At 61.9% G+C, this 26936-nt stretch overlaps 2 protein-coding genes across 2 annotated transcripts; both read right to left on the bottom strand.

Moving 5' to 3' along the window:
* Window positions 1-7458: 7458 nt before the first annotated feature.
* On the bottom strand, window positions 7459-22475 carry CCND1 (cyclin D1). The gene is made up of 5 exons (XM_043581961.1): window positions 20186-22475; window positions 18410-18625; window positions 17720-17879; window positions 13518-13666; window positions 7459-10930 (listed from the first exon to the last, which is right to left on the bottom strand). The coding sequence occupies exons 1-5, from the start codon at window positions 20381-20383 to the stop codon at window positions 10766-10768; spliced, it is 888 nt and encodes a 295-aa protein (XP_043437896.1). The 5' UTR covers window positions 20384-22475; the 3' UTR covers window positions 7459-10765.
* On the bottom strand, window positions 10226-17442 carry LOC122484100. Its single transcript, XM_043581960.1, has 2 exons — window positions 15775-17442; window positions 10226-10239 (listed from the first exon to the last, which is right to left on the bottom strand). Exon 1 carries the CDS (start codon window positions 17423-17425, stop codon window positions 16430-16432), a length of 996 nt encoding a protein of 331 aa, XP_043437895.1. The 5' UTR covers window positions 17426-17442; the 3' UTR covers window positions 10226-10239; window positions 15775-16429.
* Window positions 22476-26936: the final 4461 nt, after the last annotated feature.

Raw genomic sequence — 26936 nt, 5'->3', positions numbered from 1 at the left:
GTTCTTGGGAGAGAGTAGTGCCCTGTGATGTTCGGGGAAGGGTCAGCTCCCGCCGCCCCGGGCCCGGCCACCTGTCCGCACTTACTACTGTTCCCTCCTGCCCAGACCCGCCGTGTCCCTCTCTGTGTCAGCCTCTCCCGCCGCGGGTGTTAGCGTGGGGCCTTTCCCTCTTCCTCTCCGACGGGAGGCCGAGCTGCCTCCCCCGTTTCCTTCAGAGGCTCTGGACCCGGGCTGCCCCCGTGCCCGCCCAGCTCCTTCTCAGACAACTGGACCCGGTGTCTAGGAACCCTTGGCCGCCTCGGACACTCCTTGATCATGGCCCAAACCCAGGCCTCCTTGACGCTTGTGCTCCGTGCCGGGGGAGGTCATCTGCAGCGACTGGTTCAGGCGTGCGCGTGGCTCCCCTCGGCCGATGAGACGCGAGCGGAAGTCTTCTGGGGGTTTCTGGGAAAGGTTATAGCACTCCAGAGAGAACATATCTGTTTCGGAAGCTGTCCCATGGAACGGCTTGTCCCGTGGACGTGACCGACCCCTGGAATCACCGCAGGAGACTTGCACCTGGCTATGGACGAAAGCGCACCTGGGCGCGGTGTGGCAGGAGCCGGCGAGGACCCGGCCCCGGTGGCACCGAGCAGCTGCCGGCCGGCCCCTGAGCCGCATTGCTTCTGGGCTTGACGTTACATGAGCTGACGAATGTCCCCGAGTCCAAGGCTGTTGGGGTTGGGTTTCCGTTCACAGGCAAGGTTTCCTGCTTGTGTTCCCCCGTCCCATCCGATCCTGTCCTGGGCACCTAGTTCTCTCGGACGTTAACCTTTGTCCGTGTTGGCCTTGAGTTTGGGAGCTGTCCGGCTTGGGTGTTGTTTCTTTCTGGTGGGTTCATTGTTTCCCCAAGGCTTTGGCCTGCTCCCTCTTTCCTGTTGGAAACCCCCAGCGTGTTTTGTGCCACTATTAGCCCACTGGGGCCACCATGACAGACACCGTGGACTGAGGCTCAGCCAATAGACATGTCCTGTCCCCCCGATCCTGGATGCTGGAGCCCGAGGTCCAGGCGTGGGCAGGACCAGGCCTCCCGAGGCCTCTGTCCTTGTGTGTGGCCGGCCGTCCTCTCCCTGTGTCCTCACGGGGCCGTCCCTCCGTGCGTGTCTGTGTCCTGATCCCCTCTTCTTGCAAGGACCCCGGTCACACGGGATCAGGGCCCACCCCGGTGACCCCGTGTTACTTTAATGACCTCTGCGAAGACCCCATCTCCAGATACAGACCCTCTGTGAGGTGCTGGGGGTCAGGGCATCAACGTCGGAAATTCAGGGGACACCATTCAGCCCATAGCAGCCACCCGCATGGCTGCTGGGTAAGACTGCTGACTCAGGACTTGGGAGAGAAGAAGGCGTTTCACCTGGAGCTGCTTCATCGAATTCTGGAATGTGAGTGATCGGGACCTAGGGCAATGCCTGCTGCCTAAAAGAGCACCACTTTTCACTTCTTACTTATGTCGTATTCATCTCACTTTTTCTCTCCCCAGGGGTGAGGAAAGAATTCAGAGACGCTCAGGGAGCCTGTCAGTGGGGTGGGGTGTTCAGTATGAGGGAACGGGAAGGTGGGCAGGGAAGGCTTCCTGGAGGAGGTGTCCTTCATCCCACTGCTTTTGTGAGTTTTCGTCGGACCTCAGCACCACAGAGAATCTCCCGCTGTACTTGTGAACAGCAATGGAATATGGAGGTAACCAAAAACGAATCAGCCCGGAGGTCATCCTCCTTCCTAGATCAGTCCCAGTCCTGGATGAATGAAGTGGGCAGCTGGTCTCTGACTCAGGAAACTCAAGTCACCAAGCAAGTACTGTTGACCAGAGAAGAGTGGGCGCGGTGTTCATTTCCTTACAGGGTACGAGTCCCACAGTTGAGGGCCCTGCCACGAAAGGGTCGGTGGCTTGTCTGAGTTGACTAAGTGGCCCCGCTGGGGCTTTGCAGATTCATTGTCCGAATAGGAAGTTCACTCCTAACTTCGGGGGCTTCTAACTCTCTCTTCGTGCCTGATTAAAGCCCCCCCCCCCACCTTCCCCCACCCCCCCCAGCATCAAGGTGCTTGCCCGTTTGTCCCTTGGGGACCCCTGTGGAGACCGCACTTTGGCCGCGTCTCTTCGGGCGCTGTAGCAGATCAGCGGGGCCTTGGGTGGCGGGTCCAGAGGTTCTGTCGTGGGCGATTCCCGAACGTGACCTTGTTTGCGCTGCTCAAGAGTGATGGGCCGGGGAGCGCACGCACCCGGGAGGGCTCGCTGAACTCAAGGCTCAGTGGCAGGTTGGCTCCGTCTTTCCCACCAGGATTCAGCGAGCATGTGCCGTAGCAGTGGGGGAGTGCCCCCGGAATGGCGGGGTGCTCGCTGAACCTGCCCCCCGGTTGGCGAGCTCTGACTCGTCTGTCGTGGGTTGAATTGTGTCCCCCGCAAAGAGCTGTGCTGCAGTGCTCACCCCGGGTGCCTGTGGGTGCAGCCTGATTTGGAAGTAGGGTGTCGGCAGGTGCGGTTAAGGCACGAGGGGGGATGGGTCGCACCCAAGTGACCGGCCTAAACGAGGAGGGGGGACGCACAGGGAGGAGATGCCGTGTGAGGCAGACACGCAGGCGGGGCCGAGGTCGCAGCCGTAAGCCGGAGAAGGCCAGGAGTGCCAGCAGCCACTGGAGGCAGGGAGAGAGCATGGGCCGTCCCGCACCTTGGTTTCAGACCTCCAGCCTCCACAGCTCAGCCCCAGCATTTATATCGGCAACACATTAGATCCAGGAAAGGCAGAAAACGTATGGACACTGCTGTGGGTAAGAATCCTTGAAAACCAAATGACAGGATGCCCATATCAGACTGACTTAAACAGTAAAGGACAGTGATGGTCTCGTGGAACAAAAGGGCTCTCACTGGCTTCAGGAAAGGCTTGATCCAGCAGCTCGTCCGGAGAGTTGGTACCTTCTTTCTGGTTTCCCATAAGACCTGCTTCAAGCTTAGATGCCACCCCAAGGCCCGCAGCAGCTCCCACAGGGTGGTGGGAGAGCCGTCCCAGTGCCCAGGGTCCCGTGGAGGACAGGGGAGGGCTCCCTTTTTCAGAAGCCCCAGGAAACCTCTCTCCCTGTGTCATTGGCTCTGTTAGACTCCGCATTTACCCTCGAGCCTGCCACCGTTCAACACCACCACCCCTGGGTGGGGGCGGGCAGATGTGCTGTTGGGTTTGAGCCCATCCGGGCCTGTCCTGGAGCTGGGGATGGGGTCATTCTCCCCCACGCCACAGAGCGGAAGGACCGGCACCGGGCGGGGGGATTGGGGCTGGCGCGAAGAACGGGAACTGTCCCCTTTATGAGCCCAAAGACGAAGTAAGTGTGGCCTTGCTGCTGCTACCCAGAGAGCTACCGTTGGGTTTGGGGGTCTGTCTTTCCACACCCGGGTGACGCACGGGGTGATGATGGCCTCTACTGAGCAGTGACTGTGTCGGGCGCCGTGCTGAGTACCTCACACACTCGGGCCATCTAGCCCTCACCTCCCGAAAGCACCGAACTGAGGTTACTGAGCTCCAGGTCCGGGCTGGGCCAGGCCTCAGATGCCGAGCAGGGTGCAGACCCCACCCTGCCCTCCGTCCAGCATCCGTTCTCCTGGACACACTTATTCCCATTTTCCAGGTGAGAAAGTTGAAGCTCAGAGAGGGAAAGGTTGCAGAGCTGAGATCCAGCCCCCAGGCCTTTGACGCCCAGACACGCATGCTCACGGACGCACGCGCGCGCGCGCGTGTGTGAGCGTGCTCTCTAAACCGCCGCGGGTCACCTCGCACGTCCGCTGCCTGGAGGAGGGCAGCTTGGCTCGCCGGCCAGGACACCGCCCTGACTCGGGACCACGGACAGAAGCCTGGCACGTGGGTGGCCCCGACCTCGGCCGCCGGGCCTCCTGGCGGAGCCGAGCTTCAAGCGCACGCGCTGGCTGTCACGCGAAGCTTCGTGCGTTTTCTTCAGGCCCACTTTTGAAGACGGTGCCCTTCTCTGCAAGGTGGCCAAGCCAACGGACAGGAGTGCGGGCTCCGGACACACGATCTGGCCCCTGGGCCTGACTCGGTCAGTTCCTGGCCGTGTGATCCAGGCCCCGTCGCTTTCCCTCTCCGGGCCCTGGCCTCCTCATCTACAACAGGAGGCTGAAAGTCGCCACCCTCGGCCCCTGTGCAGCCCACTGCCCGTCGGGGCCCACGAGGCCCGGCTGGCACGCGGCCACGCTCATCCATTTACCGTCGTCCGCGCCCGCTTCTGCCCAGGGGCGTAGTCGAGAGGGACGGAGGACATGCGGCCGGCGGAGCCGCAGCCACTGGCTCCGGCCCTTTGTGCGGACTCTGCCCACGCTTGGCCCCCAAGATGGAGAAGCTTGTAGCCGTGGGAACGCAGGGCCCGCTCACCAGTGGTTTCAAGAGCTGGGGAGGCTGCAAGGCGGGCCCAGTGCCTGGTCTGCAGCTCGCGCTTGGGGCGTCTGAGCCGTTACCCTCCCGTGCCGGACGGAGAAGGAACCCCTCGGAGGGCCGGGGTCTGAGGCGCGCAGTGATCCCCCTGGTTGGCCCACTGGCTCTTAAGAAGACCGAGACGTTGGCCCGTCTGCGCTGCCTACAGCTGAAAATTGAAAGGATTAACGGACGCGGCCTTCTTTGAGAGGCTCGAGGCCCACCGAAGCCCCTTTAGGAGGCTTCGTATTTCCACCCCCCCCCCCCGCCACCTCCTTGTGGGCCCCTGGGAGTGGTGGTGACAATGCCCCCGGATGTGGGCCTCAAGGCCCTCGGCCCGGAGCTGCCCGCCCACCGTCGGCCAGCTATTGTCTGCCGGGCCGCAGTGTGGCTCGGGGCCGGGGGGCCGGTGGGCCAGGGGACTGTGGGAACGGATTAGAGGCCCTGGGTCCGAGTCCCCCTCTGCATAAACTCCTGATCAAAGGCATTCCTGGGATGACAGAGCCCTGTGTGCCGCAGAGGCCTGTCCAGCCCGCGGGGCGTGTGCTTCACGCAGCCAGCTACCCGGACACGTGTGGGAGCCCGCACCGCGGGCGGCCTGCCGTGTAACCGTCGTCCCCCCGCCAAACACAGAGCCAAGGCGCGGGGGCAGCGAGGCTTCCAGGAGGCCCCCGGCACCACGGGCTCGGGTGGGTCCCGGGAGCCCGAGGTGTGGCCGTAGTTCCCGGGGGCCCGGCAGTGCCCACCTCTGCGGACACAGCCGGCTGCTTGCCCCCCGGGGCCCCGGGGGCCGCTCCTCGTGACACAGAGGTTTGCCCATGGCGCCCGGGTTCGGCCAGAGCCGTTCCTCTGCAGCGCACGACACAAGCTGGGGTCGGCCCGCGGGCCCGGCCTGTTGCCCCTTCTGTCCTGTTCCCACTTCCGCTTCTGAGCACCCCCGTCTGCCAGGCTGGGAATAGGGCGGCAGAGAAGGGACAGCGAGGTGTCCGTCCTCAAGGACTCCTAGCCCGGAGTGGGGGACACTCAGGTGTCGTGACTCCTGGACCTTCCAGAGCCACCTGCCGGGGGCAGGGGTGGCGGTGCCTGCAGGGGGGCCTTGAAGGGGAGCGGAGGGGAGGGCACTTCAGGCGCAGAGCCGGAGGCAGGAGATAGTCTGGTGTGTCTGTAGTCCCCGGGGGTGGAGACTCAGGTTGGAGCTTCTGAGGCTGGGGGAACGTAGGTCGGGAGGGAGACTTGAGGGGGGGAGTGGGGCGTGAGTCCGGGAGAGGTGAGGTGAGGTGGGTCAGGTGGGGAGAGGGGAGAGGCGGTGTGGGGTGGGAGGGGTGGGCGGGAGTGAGGTGGGTCAGGTGGGGAGAGGGGGAAAGAGGGTAGACAGGGGTGAAGGAGGAGAGGTGGCTCGGGGCTCGGGCCCTTGGACCAAGCTGGAAGGAGCTAGAAGCCCCCGAAGGTCTGGGCCCAGGTGGTCAGGAGGCAGTGGGCCCAGCGAGGAGGGTCTTTCTGGCTGGGGAGAGGGGGCAGCACGGAGCCTTCGTCTCAGAGGCCCTCGAAGGCCAGCTTCTACCTGGGATACAGGCAGGGGACAGGCCCTCACTGTCCCCCCACCCTCCTCCCCGAGGAGCCACGGGCACTTTGGCAGGGAAGGCCTACAGAGTCCTTTCTCAGGGTCTTCAGAGACCAGAGGCAGGGTGGGGGAGGTGGCAGACCCCTCCACCTGCTGCCCCTGCCCTGCACAGGGGCTTGGGCTCCCCTCCCCCACTTGCTGGATTTCTGCTGGAACCTGATGCCGTGAGGTTGTTACCCCTGCCCCCCGAAACCGCTCCTCAGGACACACCTGGCTGGTCCCCGGGGCTGGGCGCCTATGATGGGGCACATCCGGACACTTGCAGGGCACCGCCCCGGCTCTGACCCCCTCCCGGAGTGCGTGTGGCATGGGCTGTATGTCCGCCGTCAGGCCTGGGGCCGCCGTGGGGAGCGCAGTCACCCTGGTCCCGCCACCCCCCGCCTGTTCCCGGCTGCTCCAGTGCCTGGAGCACCAACTAGCGGATCTGGAGGCTCCCCGCTGGGGTGAGGGGCACCCTCAGGGGCGGGGCTGGTATACAGCAGGAGCCTCATAAAGGCCACGGCGAACTGATCTGATAAGGAGCGCTATCCTTGGCACGTGAACCAGCTTCCCTCCTGAGCGGTCACGCACCCGACCGCCCCGGGGTGGGTGACACGTTGGGGACCCCAGACTCTGAGAAGAGACCCGGGCCCCATGGCGGGGGCCCAAGGCCCGCTGACGCCTCCCCAGTCTGCTCCCCGCCTCCACCTGGGCTGGAAACGAGGCCGGCCACGTGCGTCCGAAGCCAAGGCGGACGTCACAGGTGTCCGCTGGGCCTCCCAGGTCACTAGGTCCGTGTGAAAGGCCACCGGCCTGCGGCCCAAACACGCGCGCTGTGCTCTTCTCCCTGAGCTGGGGGCGCCTCAGGACCGTGATTCACCAAAAGCAAACACCGGTTTGCGCCAGAGGAGGGTTAGTGAATGCCGGCTTGTTTATTTTCCTATCTGCAGATAGCCTGGGAGGGGGCTGGCGGAGCGTGGGCCGGGAACCAGTCCCGAGCTGCCTGCAAAGACACTGACCAGCCGCTCTCCAGGGCTCCACCCTGGGGTCCCAGCGGCCCCTCCCACCGCATGCCCCCGTCTGGACTTCCTTCCTCCCAGCCGAGAGCATCACTTACTCCCTCTGGGTCACCGGGGGACCTCTGGCAATGTTGGGTTCTGGCTGTGACACCTGGGGACTGTCCCGCCATCTGTTGGGAAGAGGCCAGGGACACGGCTAAATACCGCACAGCGCACAGGGCGGCCCCCACCCCCACGACAGAGGAGGACCTGGCCCCAGATGTGGACGGCTCCAAGGTGCGAACCCCCGCGCCCAGTCCGGGAACCGGCCGCTTGGGCACCTGTTCGTCAGCACCGGGCCCCCCCCGGCCCTGGCTCCCTGCCCACCCCAGGAAACAGACAGACACGGCACTGGGGTTTTACCAATTTTATTTCTAGACTTCTCACGTTTGTCTTTTGTTTTCTGCTGGCAACGTGCCGGTTACATGCCTGTGCTGGGAAACGCCGCAGGGTGCAACCAAAATACAGACCACAGCTGCCCACCCGCCAAGAGACCCTCACAGACTTGCTGGTCACAGGACAGACTCCGCTGTGCTCCCCGGACCGGCCACGGCCTTTGAGCACACACGACGTTCACACCCCCCCCCCCACCAGGACAGACCGTCCCTCAAGGGCCCCGTTTGGTTCAGACACAGAGATGCCGCAGCCAGAAGGGTTGAGGTAAGCGGAGGCAGTGCTCCTGCAGGGGCGGGGCGGGGCGGGTTCGGGGCCTGCCAATGGCCTGGGAGCACACAGGCTGACCCCGCTGGGGCAGGGGCCGCAGATGGTGCAAATCCTTGGAGTCGAGCAGCGTGCCAGGCGACACGGGAACACGGCACTGTTAGCTGGCCTCACTGAGGCTTGGAGTCCTTTGACATTAGCATCACGCTGTACTGAAGAGAGCAACACACAGAAAACGCGGGTACAGAATGACAGATGCCACACGGCCGGAGCTGTAACCCGGTCCCGAGGCCGCTCTGAGCGTCCAGAATGACGGAGCCCCGCAGCACAGCACCACGCGGCACGTTAGGACACACTCGTCACAATAATTATAATAATGCAACTTTCATAGCTACACGCAAAGAACGACACGGCTGTAAAAACCACAGTGGTGGTACGTCCCAGGTCAGGAGGACAGCCCAGCATCACAGGCGCAGGGAGGAGGAGGCGGACGTGACCCGGGCCTCGGGGATGCCGGGCTGCGCGCACGAACTCGGCCCGGAGCCCATCCCGCCGGGCCCGTTTGGGGATCCCATCCGCGTGTCTGTTCGCCGAAGCAGGAGGCCGCGGGCCAGACGGGGCCTGACCGCCTGGTCTACACATGGCTAAGAGAAGCATGAGGTATCGTGAAACAGGAACCTTTTTGGAATAGAGCAGTAATCACATTAAGTCAAAATTGATCACATAAAAAAAAAAAATCTACAAAAAAAAAAAGGCATCCTTAATACATTTTTCTATGAGAAAATTAAAACTAGAACATGGCAGTATATGACATCGTAAAACAAAACAAAACAAACTGATCCTCCAATAGCAGCAAAACAATGTGAAAGAGACACAGAAAAGCAACGTGAGTCTGTTTCCAAACCAGGTGCTGGGAAGTCATCGGTAGCAGCGAATCAGGAAGCGGAGCGGCAGCCTGCCCGTCGCGTGGTCCCGCCCTCAGCCCTCTGCGCACACGCACCTCGCGCCCTCGCCAAGCACCAGCCCTGTGCTCTCGCTACCTCCCGACACTCCCTACGCAGTCGTTACAAAAAAGGTACACAGCCAAGATGTGCAAATTGTCTACGGGTTGCTAACCTTTCTTAAAAGGAGGGGACAAGGGGACAAGAATGGGGGGGGGGGCTGAACTGGTTTCGAGTACCCTAATTTTCCACCTAACTGATGCCTCTCGGATCGGGTTCCCGCCCTGGGAACCAAACGGCACAATCCGTGCTGTGTTTTTTTTCTCAGGACTTTTGTTCTCTCTCCTATAAAAAAGGACCTAACGGTTATACACTGTGTGAAACCCATAACACCAAAGGCAGAAAGTTGTGTGTGTGTGTGTGTGTGTGTGTGTGTGTGTGTTTAAATCAAGGGGAGATTACATTACTTTATAAATCATACTGGCCTTACGAACATCCTCTGCAATAAATATTCTTTTTAGCCTTAACTATAAATTATATATTTTAGTGTTTCAAAACCTCCCTAACCCTTAAACTACACCTTCTCGAGGTAAACCTTTAAAGGCCCCTACTCTCAAACACCAGTTGGCACCATAGGATTCCTAAACTTACACTACCCTACAGAGAAAGAAACGCATCATCCTGGCAACATAAGAATGCACTTCTTGACTGGAAGCTCGCCTTCGAGAACACCCCCTCTCGCTAACTCCACAGTGACATGCACTTGCCTCGCAATCCCGTCTGCACCCAAGTACGTGAATATTCCCAAACCATTCCATTAAGAAACTGCCCCCCCCCCTCCACACACAACATAAACAGAGAGATTCGTTGAAAGTGCTTTGAAATGGAATGGTTCTAGAATATCGAGAAGGAAAAAATGGTTCTAGAGCACTGGAGAGGGAAAATGGTTCTAGAACCTCAAACAGGAAAAAGAGTTCTAGCACATTAAAGAGGAGAAATGGTTCTAGAATATTGAAGAGGGAAAATCGTTCTAGAATATTGAGAAGGGGGGGGGCGGGAAGGAGCCGTGGATTTCACCTGGATGTGAGCAGGCTGTGGGTCTGTGGGGTGAGAAACCGGCATCTCCTAAACAGGCCACTACAAAAATATGAAGATTATAAAAATAGAATATATTACGTCGCGGTGGCGGGTTCTCTTTTACAGTAGCGCAGGCCAGGAGTCGGAGCTGGATTTCTGTGGCCGCCACGCCGGCCGGTGCCCGGCCACCCGCCCCGGGTCGGGCCACAGGCGGAGGGAGGGTCAGCACGCGGCCGTGCTGAGCCCTACGCTACGCTAACCGAGGTTACGCCAGCCACTGACAGGTGAGGAGGTTACGCGCCTACCTACGGGATAAAATGAACGCGCACAAATGACTTACTCATAAAGTGACTACATGCCCAAGCAAGCGAGTTGTGGGACGCCTAGAACCGCCTTAAAGCTGTGCTCCTTCAGAACAGCACACGAACACGTTTGCTACCTACGACCCTCTTCCGCTTCAGAAATGGTTTCTTGGCTTTTCTCTCGTTTTTACCGTGTTTTCATGCTTTTTTTTTTTTTTTTTTTTTTTTGCCGTCGTTTTGTTTGAAACACAGAAAGAATCAAATCTAATCCTCCCCTGCAGACTTGTTCCTTGTGTTAATGCCTATCCTTACGACACAGAGACACAAACACGTTCGCATACGACCTAGTTGATTATGGGGTATAAGGTTCTCTATTTTTGTAGCACAGCCTCCCCCCACCCCCTCCCCCCAGCTCAGGGTTATGCAAATACTATTTTTTTTCTCTCCTTTTTTTTTCTTTTCTTTTCTTTTTTTTTTTTTTTTTTTTAAAGACAGCTTCTCGGATACTTTTTTTGTCTTTTGCTTATGTCAGAGACGGAAGGGAGAAAGAGCAAAGGAAAAAAACCGACAGTAAAGGAGAAGGAAGCTTTCCCTTCTGGTCGTGACCGGTCCTGGCGAGGAGCGGTCCTGTCCGGGGAGCACCCGGGGCCGGCCCCTCCCGCGCCACGCACGCGCGCCCTCAAATGTTCACGTCTCGAACGTCGGTGGGTGTGCAGGCCAGGTCGGCCTCCTCCTCCTCCTCCTCCTCCTCCGCCGCCTTGGGGTCTAGGCTCTGCTGCTGGGCCTGGCGCAGGCTGGACTCCAGCAGGGCCTCGATCTGCTCCTGGCACGCCCGGAGACAGTCCTGGCCAGACGGGAGACAGGGAGACAGGGGGTGCTCAGAAGGGGGCCTGTGGTCAAGGCCCTCCTGCAAACGCCAAGACCTGGACCACCTTGCGAAAGTGAGGCTAATCTAAAGCACTGCCTCCCCGCAGTCGGGTGGGGCCACTGCCCGAACCCCAGGACCCACGGGCATGGGCTCTGCTTGGCCCCCGGCTGCCCCGGCCTGAGGAGCCCCCGTGCTCCCTGGGCTACGGAGACCCCACTCGGGTCCGAAGGCCCCGGAGGCCACAGGGCTGCCGGCTGTCTCCCGTGCCCACCCGGTGCCTCCCTGGCCTGTCCCGAGCCCCCCCTCTCCACCACAGGACCCTGGCCCCCCGCTGGAATCCCTCTGCCAGGCTCTCATCCTGGCTCCCTGTTCCCACCAGCCCGAACTCAGCGCTATTTGACCCAGGACAGAGAGGCCCTCTGAGCCCTGCTTTTGGGACTTAACCTCTGCCGTGTCAGCCCCTGCGGTGAACCCAGCCTTCCGACATGAATGGCTGTCAAAAGCGTTAGGCCGTGCATGACTGAGAATGAGCGTTGGGTGGCCCCGGGGGGACTCGGACCCTCTATCCCCCTCTGTCCTCACCCGCTTGGCCTGCACCCTGGGAGACACGCTGGCCTGGCCCAGCGTGCACCCCCGCAATCCCGCGGCCCTCCTCTGCCAGCAATCACCCCGAGTTCTCGATGCCCAAGAAGTGATCTTGGGGAGTCCAGGGCTTCTCGTGGTCTCATGGTGGCCAGTCTCCCCGCAGCTCGAAAGTGCAGGTGTCAGGCTTTGTCCCAACCCCGGGATGCCACGCTGGGGCTTCTTTTCTAGAACCAGGTAGTCTCTCTGGTCCAGCCCGGAAGACAGATCCGAGCCTTTCCCCAGAGGAACAGGTGAACCGCGGGCCCACCTGGGGAGGGGGCTGCGAAACGGGTGTCCAGTGCCCCAGAGAAGGGGATCCAGGCCAGCAAAGCTTCCGAGTGAACCCTGGGGGACCTGCCACGTTTACAGAGCCATACGCTTCCGCGTGGAGGGCTCTCCTACACCACCGGTTCAGTATTTGTTGTGGCTGGTGAGGAAAGCGGTGTAGGTGCAAAAAGCCAGTTTTACGGATGAGGACACTGAGGCGCGAGAGGCCTGGTGTTGGACTCAGGGCAGAGGGGTGCAGGGAGGGACTTGTTTCCTCCTCGCAGCCAGCAGCCTCGGCCCAGAAGAGCCGCCTCTGGCAGCCGGGAGCCAGCTCGGAGCAAGGGCAGACGCGGCTCGTGCCCCAGGAATACGCAGGGCCCCGCCCGCCACCCAGTGTTTTCCGGATGTTTGTCGCCGGGTGACCAGACTAGCGAATTGCAGCCTCAACCGATTTCTCCCCCGTCCTCAGCTGAGATCTTGTTTCAGATCTAACTGACACGATCTCTATGCAAATAAGGGGTCGTGCAGTGATTTCCTACAACTGTCTGTGCCCAGCACCGTCTGTGGGGTCTCTCTCTGAAGGGGAGAGGCAAGGGTCATCTTTCCAGGACACCCCATCCCTCTGGGGGGCCCAGGAAGCACTGAGACTGAGGGAGCTCCCCCCCCAACCCCCCACTGCCTCCGGGAGCCGCCTGCTCCCAACAGGGAGATGAGCAAGCATGCCGCCTCCTCCAGGCAGCCGGCAGTGCTGGGCAGCGGACGGGCAAGCTTCTGCCCCGCAGCCCGGCTTTTCTTCCCCGAATCATGCGGGGAGGTGGCAGCCGCTAGGGCCCACGACGGAGCCTCCAGGCACTCGAGGGTGGGCCGCCAGAAGGCAGCCCGCGTCCGAGCCAGACCCGGACCGGGGTCAGGGCGGTCACTGGCTCCCATAAGGCAGGCCCAGCAGGGCCGAGGGCTGACCTGTCATCCTCGCTGGTCTAATCTGGTAAAGGCCACAAACCCTTGTAATTGTTATTCTCACTCTTTCTTTTAAGACAAAAACGGAACCGGGAATAAAACAATGGCATTTGTAAGCAGGAAGGACACCACGGACTCCGGCTCGGGCTGTAATAGCAGCAGGCACTCAGAAAGGGCCGTAAAACACAAGGTTGTCTCCACGGGCCTTTGTTGCGTCTGGAGACCTCACAGGAGCCCTTTTAAAGCCTCCATTTACGAGCCATCCGCATTGTTGCGCAGACAAAGCTGGACGGGGCCACAGCTCCACATGCCATTAGGGCACGGATCACTGACGGGCCTGCCTTGTGGCCCCGCTCCCTGGACGGCTCACCGGGAGGGGTTTATGGCTCCTGCCTGCTCCTGGGAAACCTGAGGACCCTCCTGGCCTGCCAGCAAGTACTGCGAGATGCTTCTCCTTCCAAAGGAGCCCCGGGCGGGTGGGGTGAGGCCGGCGCCCGGGCAGCCTGGGGCCAGGGCTCTGTATGACCAGGTCCCTTGCGTCTGAACACGGGGCACCCCCCCGCCCTCCCCCATCACGTTTGGGGGCCTTGGCACGAGCCATGGCATTTCCCATCAAGGAACTGGCTTTGGACCCCCGGGTACTAGAAGCTTCTAGTAGCCGGTTGCTGGGCAGGCCAGCCAAGCCAGCGTAGGAGCGGCGCCACCGATCGCTTACCGCGTCACACTTGATCACTTTGGAGAGGAACCGGGTGAGGCGCGGATAGGACAGGAAGCTGTTGGAGCTCCCCAGGGGCAGGCCTTGCACCGCGGCCAGCACGCTCCCCGCTGCCACCATGGAAGGCGGGTTGGAAATGAACTTCACGTCTGCAGAAGAAAGGGAGAGAGGCGAGGGGCTGTGAGCGGGCGGCGGCGGGGCGGGGGGGCCTCCCCGGGACCCCGTGGTCCCACCAGCCCTGCGTCAGGGTGCGGAGGCCGGGAGAGCACAAGCCGGGCCTGCGTGGCACCCAGCTGGAGCTGGGACACCGGCAGAGAACGCAAAGGCCTGCGGGGAGGGGCGTCGCTCTGCTGGAGCCCTGGGAACGTGTTGCTTATTCACATTCTAAAAGGTGACAAACCTACAAGGGAGAAGGCATGCTGCGGGGCCACAGGGACTGGAGACGGCCCGCCAGGCCTCCAGGGACCCGGCCTGTACTCTCGGGAGGGGTGCACCTGTCTCACCTTCCCCAGGGCAGCCCTCTGGGCATGCGCAGGGGTCCTGCAGTGGTGGCCTTGGATGCTTATCCTCTGTTTGTCCCCCTCCTGGGACGTGGCGTTACCTCATTACTCCACCCGCCAGTCGCCAGTCGCCAGCATGCCGTCCCCTCTGCCCCAGGCACAGCTCGGCGAGGGCGGAACCCCTGCCTTTGCTCCGAGGGTGAGGCCAGCACTCGCCACACTTGTTACAGAAAGGTGGGAAAGCAGGAAGGATGTTTAAGCAGCCACGTGGTGCCCCGTGGGCTGCCGTTCTGTGACACAGAGCCAGGAATTCTTGGTGGGGGAGGCCACCGAGTTCCGAATCTCGATCGGGGGCTCAGCCCCTTTGCCTCATCTTACACGCATAGGGCACAGGACCGGGCTGGGTGAGCGGAGCGTGAGAGGAGGGGACCTAGTGGGCCAGGGTGCTTGTCCCCAGCAGCCTAGCTGAGGCTGCATCCTGGGAGGAGACATCAGGCTGTACCGTTGCCAGCAAAGCAGGCTGGGGAAGAAAGGAGCCACCCTGGAGGGGGAACAGAGCCCGCTGCCGGGCACCGTGGAAACTTGAAAAAGAAATACCTAACCAGGCCCGCCCCCCTCTTTCCCTCTTTAAATGGGAGCATTTCCAGGGCGCCTGGATGGCTCAGTCGGTTAAGCGTCCGACTTTGGCCTAGGTCATGATCTTGCAATTTGTGAGTTTGTGAATTTGTGAGCCCCACGTCAGGCTCTGTGCCAACAGCTCGAAGCCTGAAGCCTGCTTCAGCTTCTGCGTCTCCCTCTCTCTCTGCCCCTCCCCTGCTCATGCTGTCTCTCTCTCTGTGTCTCAAAAACAAATAAATGTTAAAAAAAAGTTTTAAAGAAAAAAACATATTAAATAAATGGGAGCATTTCCACCCAGTCTGTGAGTGGAGAGCCATGAATGAAAAGCTTGTCATTGAGGGACATCAGGGCTGCAGGGGCACCTGGGTGGATCAGTCGGTTAAGCATCGACTTCGGCTCAGGTCGTGATCTCCCAGTTCCCAAGTTCGAGCCCTGCATCGGGCTTTCTGCTGTCAGCAGTGGAGCCTGCTTGGGATCCCCTGTCCCCCCCGCTGTCTCCCCCTCCCCTGCTCACATGCATGCTCTCAAAAATAAACATTAAAAAAAAGTTGCTGCAGTCCCAGCAACAATTTGGTTGGAGCTCGAGACTCCCGTCCAAGACGGATGGTGTAACAGGGGGAGGGCTCGCTCCTGAAGCCCATGTCCCCACTGAAGCGTATGTGCGCCTTTGCGGTGTGGGGCTTATGTGTGTAGATAAGGAATATGTATGTGTGTGTGTGTGTGTGCATGTGCGCACGGCGCAGGGCTTACGTACGTAGGTAAGGAACAACCTGACTATATCGTCCAACACTTCGACTCGGCGCCCAGTGCAAAGAGCCTGGGGCCACTGCCAGAGTAGCCGCTGGGGCTGTGCGGGTTTGCTGACCCTTGCTCAGACCCATCCGTTAGACTCGATTTTTCTGTCTGCTTCCAACAGCACCTGTAGTTTCTTTACCCAGCCCACTGCGATTCTCCAGAAGGCTCCAGTGCACACGCAGGCATATACGTTAACAGAAAACCCACCGCGGTGCGGGGGATACGTGCACATCTGCAGATATGCGGGAGGCCCAGTTTACAGGCACACACAGCACGGAGAGCAGAGACCCCCCCCCCCCCACGACACCGTTCAGCGGGACCCTGGCCCCGTGGCGGACAAAAACATCTTTGGGGGCCTTTGCTTACACGTCCCCCTCACGCCGGTCTGTTTCTGTTTCTGAGCTGCCATCGCGTTACTCCAGAGAGAGTGGTCCCCTCGTGACCAAGGGCCCGGCTGCGCCTCGGCTATGTCGCAACCGTGCAGGTGAGGATTTGGACCGAGAATCTTTCCAAGGAGGGACGTGGATGGGCAGGTGCCCTCTCCTCCCCCGGCCTCCTGTCTCCCGCGGTGGGGGCGGGGGGGGGCCCACCCTGGAGGTAATGCATGTGAAAAGCTGTCGCAGCCAGCCAGCCATCACTGCACCTTCCCTCCAGGTGGACCCCAGGCACCGGGGCCTGGGATGCACCCTGCAGGCCCCAGGTTGGGGGCGGGGGGTGGTGGTGCTTGCTGGGCACGGTCTCAGAGGCCCCGCGTGCTTATGCACGGCGGCCCGCGGCAGCTGGACAGCCAGCACCAAAGCGCGTTTACAGCCTCCGCACCAGGCTCGCTCGCCTCACTGCCAGCGCCCCACGAGGGCTCCACACCCCACTTCCGCGGGGTTCTGGGAGAGGGGAAACTCCAGGCTGCCCCAGCCATCCTGGGGGGGGAGGGTGTACAAGAACCGTTCCTTGCATGATCTCCAGGAAACTTTGCCATTTCTCTGAACCACTTTCAGCTCCTTAAAAGGCTGCCTGGAAGTCTCCGGAGGCCTCTCTCTTCTGAGGCGCCCCAGCCAGAGAACGCCTCCCTGCCTGCTTGAGGGGCTGGCCCCCGGAGGCGGAGGGGACGGCCCGCGGGAGGCTCCCTACCCCTGCCAGAGGGCTGGAGCCACCACCCCGCAGATCCGTCAGGGCCCACGGTGTGCCCCCCCACTCCCCTTGCTTGGAAGGGCTCAGCGGAGGGGTTCGTGCCTTGTGCTCTAGGAGGACGAGCAGGGTGGAGAAGCCGGCAGACTCTCGCCTGACCCGGAAATCCCAGCCACCAGAGCACCCGGACAGCGGGAGGGTGCCGGGAGATGTCGGAACAGGGGCTCTACCGCTCCCGGGCAGGGAGTGAAAGAGGCCAACCTCCCCCCCCTTTGATGTTGCGTGGCCCACAGACTGGGGGAGCCCCACACGATGTCTGAGGCCTGACCCGGGGCGGAGGTGGCCCAGTGTGGAGCTGGCTGGGATGAGGACGTGGGTCCCCAGGCAGGGTTCTCCAGGTCTGCTGGGCCCAGTCCACGTGATCAGAGGGAGAAAGAAAGGGGTCGGCGTCAAGGTCAGGGCCCGGGGGAGACAAGGCCACACCGGGCACGCGTCTGCCTGCCCTGACTTCTGAAAGGCTGGCTGTCCCAGGGCCCGGGCCAGGGCAGTGTCAGGCAGGGGCCTCCAGGGACCATCCAGAGCCCTGCCAGCAGGGGAGAAGACTGGCCCCCTGCTGCCAACCGTGGCGGCCCAAGCCCGGGCCGATCTGAAGCCCCTCCCAGGGCTCAGCTGAGCCCAGCCGGCCCGAGGCACCCCTGGCGGGGCCTCTGGCGGCCAAGTTGTGCTGCTGGCCGCCCCCGCACGAGGGCTGCTGCTGGCCGCCCAGAGCACGTGGTGCAGGCACCGCGGGCCGGCACTCCCCACCCCTGTAGGCGCCCCTGGCAGGTGGCCCAGCCCGGGAGAGGCCAGAAGGGGGCCCCTTGAGGACATGGGGAAGGACTGGTGTGTGTGTGTGTTGGGGGGGGGCGGGAGGACGGGAGTGGGGAGGCAGGCTGGGCAGCCGAGGTCAACCTCTCTCAGCATGGAGTGGCCGCGGCCTGGCCACCCACCCACACCCATCCCCGAGGCGCTGCGTGGTGGCCGTGGCCAGCCTCCGCTGCCCGACCCCAGGGGGGCACCACCCCCCCAGCCCATCTAGCCCCAGCGCACAGCCCGAGGAAGGAAGAGGAGCCCCTGTGAGAGGCACCCCGGGAGACCAGGGCCAGCAGGACCCAGCTGCCCTACCTGTGGCACAGAGGGCGACGAAGGTCTGCGCGTGCTTCCGGATGATCTGTTTGTTCTCCTCGGCCACGGGCATTTTGGAGAGGAAGTGCTCGATGAAATCGTGCGGGGTCATCGCGGCCAGGTTCCACTTGAGCTTGTTCACCAGGACCAGCTCCATTTGCTGTGAACGTGGGGTGACCCAGGGTAAAGAGAGGTGCAGGGGCAGCCCCTGCCCCTCCCCTCCGTGGGGCACGGCCCAGGAGAGAAGGGATAAGGGATGCTGGGGGCCCAGGAGGTGGGGGAGAGCAGGCCATCCCCAAAGAGGTCCCCAAAGAGAAAGTGGCGTGGAAAAAAAGGCCCACTGTTCCCAGGTCGGGCCAAAAAATGACCCCCACCTGGAACGCAAGACCTGGTAGCCAGCGCGGGCCGCCAGCGTCGTCGCCGCTAGAGGGCGCGCGCCGCCCACTTTTCGGCCGCGCTAGGGGCGCAGACGAGTGGGAGTCCGAGCGACCGCGAGCGGTGGGGCGCCGCAGCTGGGGGGCGGCGGGGGTCCCGCCCGCTCCTCGAGGGGGGCCCCACCGAGCGGTCGCCCGCCCATGGGGCATAGGGAGTGTCGGCGGCCCGCGGGGCCTCCTGCCCTCTGCACCTCCCCCACCCCCGGGGTCCTGGGGGTCCTGGGGCGTCGGTGGGCGGTGGGGGGTCCCAGGTTACCAGCAGCTCGTCGGGCCGGATGGAGTTGTCAGTGTAGATGCACAGCTTCTCGGCCGTCAGGGGAATGGTCTCCTTCATCTTGGAGGCCACGAACATGCAGGTGGCCCCCAGCAGCTGCAGGCGGCTCTTTTTCACGGGCTCCAGCGACAGGAAGCGGTCCAGGTAGTTCATGGCCAGCGGGAAGACCTCTTCCTCGCACTTCTGCTCCTCACAGACCTGCCGGGGCACGGGGGCCGTGACCGCCGCCGCCGGGCCCCCTCCGCGGAGACCCCGCGGTCACCCCCTCCCCTCCCCCCCCACCGGGCTCGCGCTGGGGCTACGGGTCGTCCCGAGCGCGCGGCGGGTCGGGGCAGGGGGCGGCAGAAGCGGCGGCTGCCGCGCCCCCTCCCCGGCGTGTCCCCAGTGCCCACCCTCCCCGAAACTGAAAGGGAAAGTCCCAGCGAGGCTGGCACGGTGGGGGCGGGTGTGGGCACGGCTGGCGGCGTGCGCCGCGCGCGGGCCGCCGGCCCCGGGGACCCCGGCCCGCGTGGGTGCTCCGGGGACCGCCGGGCCGGGGCTCGCTCCAAACGGGGTGCGGGGCCGCGGGGCGGGCCGCGGGGCCGGGCGCCGCGCTCACAGCGCCTGCGAGACACAAAGGTGGCGTCCCAGGCCGCCGCGCCGCATTTCCCCAGACGTCATCTTTTCAAAAAATATTTAAAAATATTAAAAAAATAACTGAGTACATAAAAAACCCCTGAAAATGACCCTCGGGCGGCCCTTTACCCAGGCCGGGGGTCTAGAGCTCGTTGCAGACTCCGGGGAGAGCCCCAGGAATTCAAACTCGGTGGCCCCCCCTTCCCCCTGGGCGCGGGCGCCGTTTCCCTCTCGCAAGGGCACCACGCCGCACTTTCAAAAATTATTTTAAAATATCTGCGGGTCCCCCGGGCGCCCACCGGAGACCTGAAAATGTGCCCCGGGCCGCCGGCTTGCTCCAGGCAGGTCCCCCAAGCCGAGACCCCTGCAGACCGGGGTCAATCCCCAGCGTCTTGGGGGCCACGCGACCTTGCAGCTCGGCGTGCTCTCCGGCCCAGGCTGGCCGTTCGGGGCGCCCCGGGACTCGCAGCTTGAACAAAGGGGCCCCTCTTCCCGAGCGGGGTCCCCCCCAAGCTGCCCGCGCTCCGTCCCCGCGCCCCTCCCTCCGGTTCCCGGCGGCCGCGCGGCCCCTCGCGGCGGCCCCAGCGCCTCGCCGGCCGCTCCCCGCCCCCACCCTGCCCCCAATTATTAATAAACACTTTTGCTTTGCAATAAAAGAACAAAGATGGCGCATAATACTGGCACGAGCGGCCCTTGCATACGTGTCCGTGGATATTAATTTAAAAATCAAATCTATGCCCCCTCCCCCTGGAGCAGGCGGCTCGCGGCCGTGCAGGCAGAGAGGAGGCGAGGGGGCTCGGGCGCAGGCAGGGGCCACAAAGGGCGCCCAGGCCGCCGGCCCGCACCCTCGAGCCAACTGGGGTGCCCCTGGCATTGGCTTTCCCCGAAGGGGACCCCTCCCCGACCGCTCCCCCCCCACCCCCCCGCCAGGATAGGGAATCTCAATCGACCCCACCCCCACCTCCTCCCCGTTCAAAAAATACCCACAATATCTATATATTGTGAAAATGCGGTTCCTAGCAACACCCCGGCAAACTTCAAAGTTGAGGTGGGAGAGAAGGGAGGGAGACGTGGGCAAAGAAATGTGGGTTTGGGCAACAAGTTGCAGGAAAGGTCCTAAGAAAGCGGCCCGAAGCCCCGCACCTCCAGCATCCAGGTGGCCACGATCTTCCGCATGGACGGCAGGATCTCCTTCTGCACACACTTGAAGTAGGACACCGAGGGCGCGCAGGTCTCCTCCGCCTTGAGCATGGCCCGCAGCACCCGGTCGTTGAGGAGGTTGGCATCGGGGTACGCCCGGCGGATGGTCTCCACCTCGCAGCATAAGAGTTGGTGTGCCATGGCTGGGGCTCTGCTGGGCGGCCTGGGGACGGCGGTGGGTCCCGGGTCGGTCCGCGCTCGGCTTTAGCTCCCGCTGTCCCGCGCTCCCTCGAGCTCGTCTGCCCCTCGCCGGAGCGCGCGGACGCTGCTGCTCGCTGCTACTGCGCCGACAGCCCTCTGGAGGCTCCAGGACTTTGCAACTTCCAACAAAACTCCCCTGTAGTCCGTGTGACGTTACTGTTGTTAAGCAGAGATCAAAGCCGGGCAGAGAATGGGAGCGGGCGGGGGGGAGGGGGGGCGGGCGCAGGGGGAGGGGGCGCGGGCTCCGAGCGCCGGGGAGCGGAGAGGGGCAGAGCCCAAAAGCCATCCCGGAGGCGCCGCGCCTGCCCCGCGGCGGAGTTGCCCCCGAAGCCTGGTTTTCATAGAAATGCAAATCGCCCGAGGCTGCCTTTCTCCCCGCCGGGGAAGAGGGGTGCAAGGGTGTCTGCCCTCCCCGTGTGGGTCCCCTGGGATTTGGGGAGTGGGTGGAGGTGGCTTTGCAGGGGGGACAACGGGGGGGGGGCGGGCCACACGCAGCCAGGGGAGAGCGCATGGGGGGGGGGGGACTCTGGGGCCCGGCGACACCCTATACACGAGCCGGGAGAATGGGCGCATTTCCGAAAACGCCACGAGGGCACCCACGGGCGGACAGGCGGCCAAGGAATCTCAGCGTCTGCATCTTCTTTCATTTTCATTAACACGTGTAAATTTCAGGAACCATTTAGCATTCAGGGACGCGGAGCAGAGTCCGCGACCCTGGTGGAGGCTTCATTCCCGCGCCAGGGGGGGGCTCGTTGCAAATGCCCGAAGGGGTATCCCTAAACCCTAAAGGGATTTCAGCCTAGCATGAGCTCGCTCAAAAAATAAAATAAATAAAATAAATGCCCGAAAATTCCAGCAGCAGCCCAAGATGGTGGCCAGCATTTCCTTCATCCTGTCCTCCTCGCCTGGGGGATCTGCGAGTTGGCTCCCTACCTTGACCAGTACATCCTTTTAGGGATCCCCAATCTCCCCAGCCCCCCACCCCCGTCCCGGCAATTTAACAGCTAGAAAAACACCCTGGATGGAAGGCTGCGAAAACAAGTTGTCTCTGTCCTGCCTCATTTTTTAATTAAAAATAAATTAAATCGCTGGAAATATTAGTCGCGTCTCTGTGACAAGACCACCGGAAGCTTCCTAATCGGTTTTGGTGGGGGGTGTGGACACCTCTGCACCTTTTACAATCAGCCCCGGGCTGCATTCGTGAGCCTGTGGGGGGATGGCAGGGGCTGGCAAAAATGAGAACGATTCCAAGTTAAAGAAATGGGTGTACTGATCTGGTTTTAAACAAAATCTATACGTATTTGTGGTTATACCAGAGGGAACCCAATGTTATCGCTAAACTAAGAGATATACAAAAGAACACAGAAAAGTGGTCTTAAAAAAGTTTTTAAGATTTAGTCTTCTTCGGTTGCTTTTTTTTTTTTTTTTAAATAAAAGGACATTTTGCCCTGTCTTAACTTTTAAAAAAAGTTTTTACACTACCTGCCCCCACTTAAGAAAACTGTTCATTTACTTCCCTCTGGACATAGTGGAGCGTCATCAAACCGTCGTATCCTCTTAGCAGTAAAGGCTCAAAAAATACGGATGAAAAAGCCCCCTCCCCTTCGCCAAGGGCACACGCAGCAAGACAGGACACCCCCCCCCCACTTCCAGGGCTGATTCTTCCCGCTCCCCCTCCCCCGCCGGGTATTAGGGTTACGAATATTCCGGGTCCAGGAGGGTAATTACCCCCGGCTCACGCCTCGTAAGCGGTGGGTGGCCCGGGCGGGGAGCGCCCACCGCCGTGTCCCCCTCCCCGGGCACCCACGCTCGCCTTGGCCCCGGGCACGCCGGTGCCTCGCAGCAGCAGCCCGCGCACGAGGGCGGCCCGACTGCTTTTTCATTCATAAAATCCCGACCGGGCGGCTGCCCCGATGATTTATGGGGCTGCGCGCTCTCACCGGGCCGCTTCTGCCCCGGGGGGCGAGGGGACCGAGCCCCGCGAGCGCCTCGGTCCGGTCCGGCCCGGGGCGGCGGGCGACGGCGAGGGGCCGCGGGTCATAAAGAGGCTCGCCCACTACGGCTAAACGGGCTCCGGGTCCGGGAGGGAGCTTCCCCCTAACCCGGGAGAAAGACAGAGGAAACTGGAATTAGCATGAGCCAATGGGGGCGCGGCGCTGTTACTAGGCGGACCGGGCAGATCTCGACTAGGAACTTCGTTGATTTCCCCGCTCAGGGACGGGCGCAAAAGTGCAAGCCCGGCCGGCGAGCGTGAAGAGCCGTCCAGGAACCCGCGGGGGAGGCGCAGGAATTTGGGGCCTGGCGGGGAACGCCAGCGGCCCAGCCCCCACCCCGGGGAGCCCAGAAACGCGTCCCTGGGGCTGCAGAGGGGGCCGACAGCTCCGGCCCCTTAAGGGCGGCCGCTTCTAGGAGAGCCGAGGGCGCGTTTTTATTTTAATGTGTGTGTGTGTGTGTGTGTGTGTGTGTGTGTGTGTGTCCCAAAGAGAAAAGCAACTTAAAAAAAAAAAAAACTTTTCTGTTGCAGTTTAATTTTGCACTGCCTTTAAAAAAAACCCCACCACGAAGCAGGAACTGCGAGTCCTGGGCTCATTTAAAGTGCTCTGCGTTTATTTCTCGGTGACTATTTGGAGACAAAGGGCCAGCGGCCCAATCGGGAAGGCACTACGTTGGTTGGAAAGAAAATCCCAAAGTAACCGAAATCACCTTCCCGCTTTCCTGGCCCCCTCGCTCACCACCCCCAGGGGAGACGGCGGCCGCGGTGGATCTTCGGCCCCGAGAGGGCGAATTCCGCGGCCGGCGCGTTTGCCACCGTCCCTGGCTGTGGGAACCTTCATTCAGGCGGGGGAAGGGAGCGCGTTCATTCAGGAACCGGCCCGCCGCGGCGCCGACCCCTGGACGCACTGCGGCTGCGCGCCGGCCCGCGGTGGGGCTTTGGGGAGGGGGGGGGGGGGGCGAGGCCCAGTGGAGCTCTTCCCCCGGCCTCGACCTCCCGCAGCCGCCCACCCCACACAGGACCCGAGCTGGCGCACCCAGGTGGGGTCACCTGCAGCCGCATACCTGGCGGCAACTTGAAAGGAGCTGGCTCCAGCTCCGCGAGTTTTCCATTGTTAAGCCCTTAAGTCGCTCTGGAAAACGCTTCCGAATGCTGGCCACGGGGTCCCCCGGCGCGGGGGCTCCCCTTCCCCCACCCTGCTCGCCTCGGGCGCGCCCGGAGGTCCACGTGCCTGCCGCAGTAGCTCCGCCTGGGCTCTGCGGTGCCCACCCGGGCGCTCCAAAGCTGCGGGGCGTGCCGGGACGAACTCCGGCTCCGGCGCCCACCTGGGAACGGTCCCACGTTGGGAACGGGGGCAGCCGCACCTCCCACCGTCCCAAGCCGCCCATGTGCGTTTCCGCCCCTGAGAGTTAATTCCAGCCACACACGGACTAACCCCCTACCCGAGTCCCGGTCGTCTGCCTGGCGGGATGCGGGGACGGGGCACTCCGCTCCCAGCTCTGAGGGCTGTGGGCACGATGTGCCCGGAGTTAAAGGGCAAACCCCAACAGGTGTGGGGGTGGTGGCTCACAACGCCCCCGGTTTCCCTAGGAAAAAGGTGCAGTCTTAGGGGTGAAAGAAGAATCCAACGCCTTGAACTTCGTCCCTCAAAACTCATCGCCTGGTGTCCTGAGCTATTGTATGAAACCCCAAAGTTCGCTAGGAATTCCCTGGACTCTTGGCTCAGGCCCCTGGCCGGTCTCTAGCCAAGTGTCGCGGAGTGGGAGCCCAGACCGAGCAGATAACCACCTCCAACCGAGGTAAAGAAATCGGTTGGGGGGTGGGGGTAATGACCTAAGAGGCCAAGACGTGTCCCCGTGTCCCGGGGCCGGGCAGGGCCAAGGCCTACCCGAGGTGGAGCAGACCCCGCCCCTGACCAGGGCGCGGAGCGCCGCTGCGGCGACTCGCGGGGGCGCCGCGGAAGCAAGAGGGGTGGCTCATCCGCGCCGGACCTTCCCGGACGAGGACCCGCACTGATACCCTTGTGGACTCCCGCGTGCTCCCGCCCCGCCCGGGAAGGGCTCGACGCCCCCTCATTCGCCTTGGAGGACTTGTCACTCGCTCCCCAACCCCGCACTTTCCCCGAGACCGTGTTGGGGGAGGACCCCACATCCTCGTGCCTGCTTCTTTGTGCCCTTGGGATGCCCCAAAGCGTTCCCAGCCTTCGCTTTGGCCTTGGGGGTGGGTGGAGGGATGGCCGGGGTCTTTATTATGGGGAACCTCCGAGTTCTGGGGCTCCAGACACTTGCCAGGAGGGGAAAGGGAAGGACAATTTTTGTTTCCAGGTGCGCAAATTGGGGTTGCACGCCCAACGCCCAGCACCCCTGCTCTTGGGTCCCTTGGCCTCGCGCCGTGAGGGCTGGGGGCGGATCGCGGGTCTGGACCCTCTGGGGAGTTCTGGGCATGCGGAGTCCGAGGGGCCCAAAGGGCCGCGGTCTAACACCAAACCCCGCCGGGGTGCTTGCGCGGGGTTCGACCTACTCCCGCGAGTCCTGGGCGATCGGCGGGGGGCCGGGGTGCGGTCCGATGGGGGAGAGATGGGAGGCGAGAGCGCGCGCCCGGGAACCTGGGCCTTGGCTCCGGAGCAGCTCAGGGCCGCGCCGCGCATTCCGCACATTCCCGCCCGGCCTCGGTTCCGCCGCCACGTGGTTGCTCAGCGCGCCGCGCTTACCGTAGGGCTTGGAGAAGGCGCGCATCCGCGGCCCCGGAGCGCGTGCAGACCTCCCAGGGTGCGGGGCGCGGAGGCCAGTTCCAGCCACCCTACCCAGCAGCCCTCGCCTCTCTCTCCTCTGCATAGATCGCTTTCTTGTTGTTTGTTGTTTTTTTGTGTTTTTAAACGTAACAAGAGTTGTACTGCTGGAGTGATGACAGACTCATTTGTAAAGGCGGGGCCGGAAGAGTCTCAGGCCCCACTGCTATTTGTAATTGGGTGACTGTCCATCTGAGGAACACGACCGAACCAGACGAGTGAGTGCCTTCCCAGCGGTGACAAAGCTCGTCAGAGGAGCTGCGGCTTCGGATCGTTTTCTCCTCCTTTTCCGTCTTCAAACTCAGTGGGTGGCTCAGTCGATTGGGAAGCTGGGAGGAGCTTAGCCCGTAGGGAAAAGCCCAATAAGCTGGCTATAACTATTTTTTTTTTTTTTTTTGGTAAAGTCCTTAAGGGTCTTTTTCTGAGGATCGGTTCCAGATAAAGAGTCCAGCACATCCCTGGATCCTGAGCAGCAGACCTTGACGGGCAGGATGCCTGCCTCTGCCTCCTGGGTCCCACTGGAACCCATAGGACTGGGGCTAGGCTGAGGTCCCTCCCCGCTGCTGGGAGGGGTGAGAGGGCTCCAGATAGCGCCACCTCTCCCAATCCCCAGTGGACAGATGGCTCTCCCCGCAATCACCAAAGGGGGGATGGGGGTGGGAGGGAAAGGCTGTCCCCCTCCCCCCCCCCCAAATGTGAGGCATGCCCATTTTCGCCTAGGACCTACTGCAAGGTTTGGAGAGCCATCCTTCACTCAGGTACCTGTCCTCATTCCTCGCTTCTCCTGCAAGGTACCCCACCCCCAAGCTCATTGCTATCGTGCATTTCACCTTCCAGACAAACCTCAGAAACACACTTGGTGGGTGGGGAAACTGAGGCACCTTATCCAGCCTCATGCGGCCGGCAGCGTGTCTGTGCCCTTAGCCTGCACCTCCCTCGGTGTCGTGGGCACCGTCAGAACAATTTCAGGGGCCTTTGAAGCCGATAAGGATAATAATCTACCTTTTCAAGAATTCACGCAAAGCCCAGCCCTTTTTTCAAGGTATCAGGAAGTTTGCAGCCATGTTTGCGAAGCGGCCAAGCCCGCCACCCACATGCACCTGCCAGGAGCCGTGCGGTCTTGGGGAAACCCCTGTCTTCAGGTGGGGTATGGCCTCACTCTTCCCAAGGCCACGGAGCAGAGCGATTAAGGTAATATGTGTGAAGCAGTGAGCAGCCCGGCCTGGCCTGGTGTATGTCAAGGCCTGTTAAATGTATTCATTCATGTATTTGTTCTTGTGCAGAAGGAAGGCCATGTGATGCGCCGTGTATGTGGAATTGATTAAACATCTCCGTTTACATTCAGAAAGAGGACGTAAAAACGACTCTCTAGTCTGTAAGCTTGCTTTTACTTGCTGAGTTCTCCTGAGCTGGCCGTGGACAGGAGACCTAAATCCTAGAATGCATTTTTAAATTAAAGAGAAGTCGAGCCGTGTTAATCTTCCCTCCTTCCTTCTCACCCTGGCAAAGGAGTAGACAAGCTTACTTAAAAAGGAAGCGCGTCCATCGGGGGCACAATCGGCCATACAAGAACGAAGGATATAAAGTGGGGGGGGGGCGGTTCTGCTGGGTCCAAGAGGGCCGGTCCCGCAAGGCACTGCTCAGGTCTCTGGATGAACAGGGCTTGTGCCTGACATCCCTTCGCGTAAAAAGATCCCCTCTCTACTCAAGGG

This window comes from Prionailurus bengalensis, chromosome D1 (assembly GCF_016509475.1).
Source record: "Prionailurus bengalensis isolate Pbe53 chromosome D1, Fcat_Pben_1.1_paternal_pri, whole genome shotgun sequence".
Lineage (NCBI taxonomy): Eukaryota > Metazoa > Chordata > Mammalia > Carnivora > Felidae > Prionailurus > Prionailurus bengalensis.
This window is presented reverse-complemented; position numbering and strand designations above follow the sequence as displayed.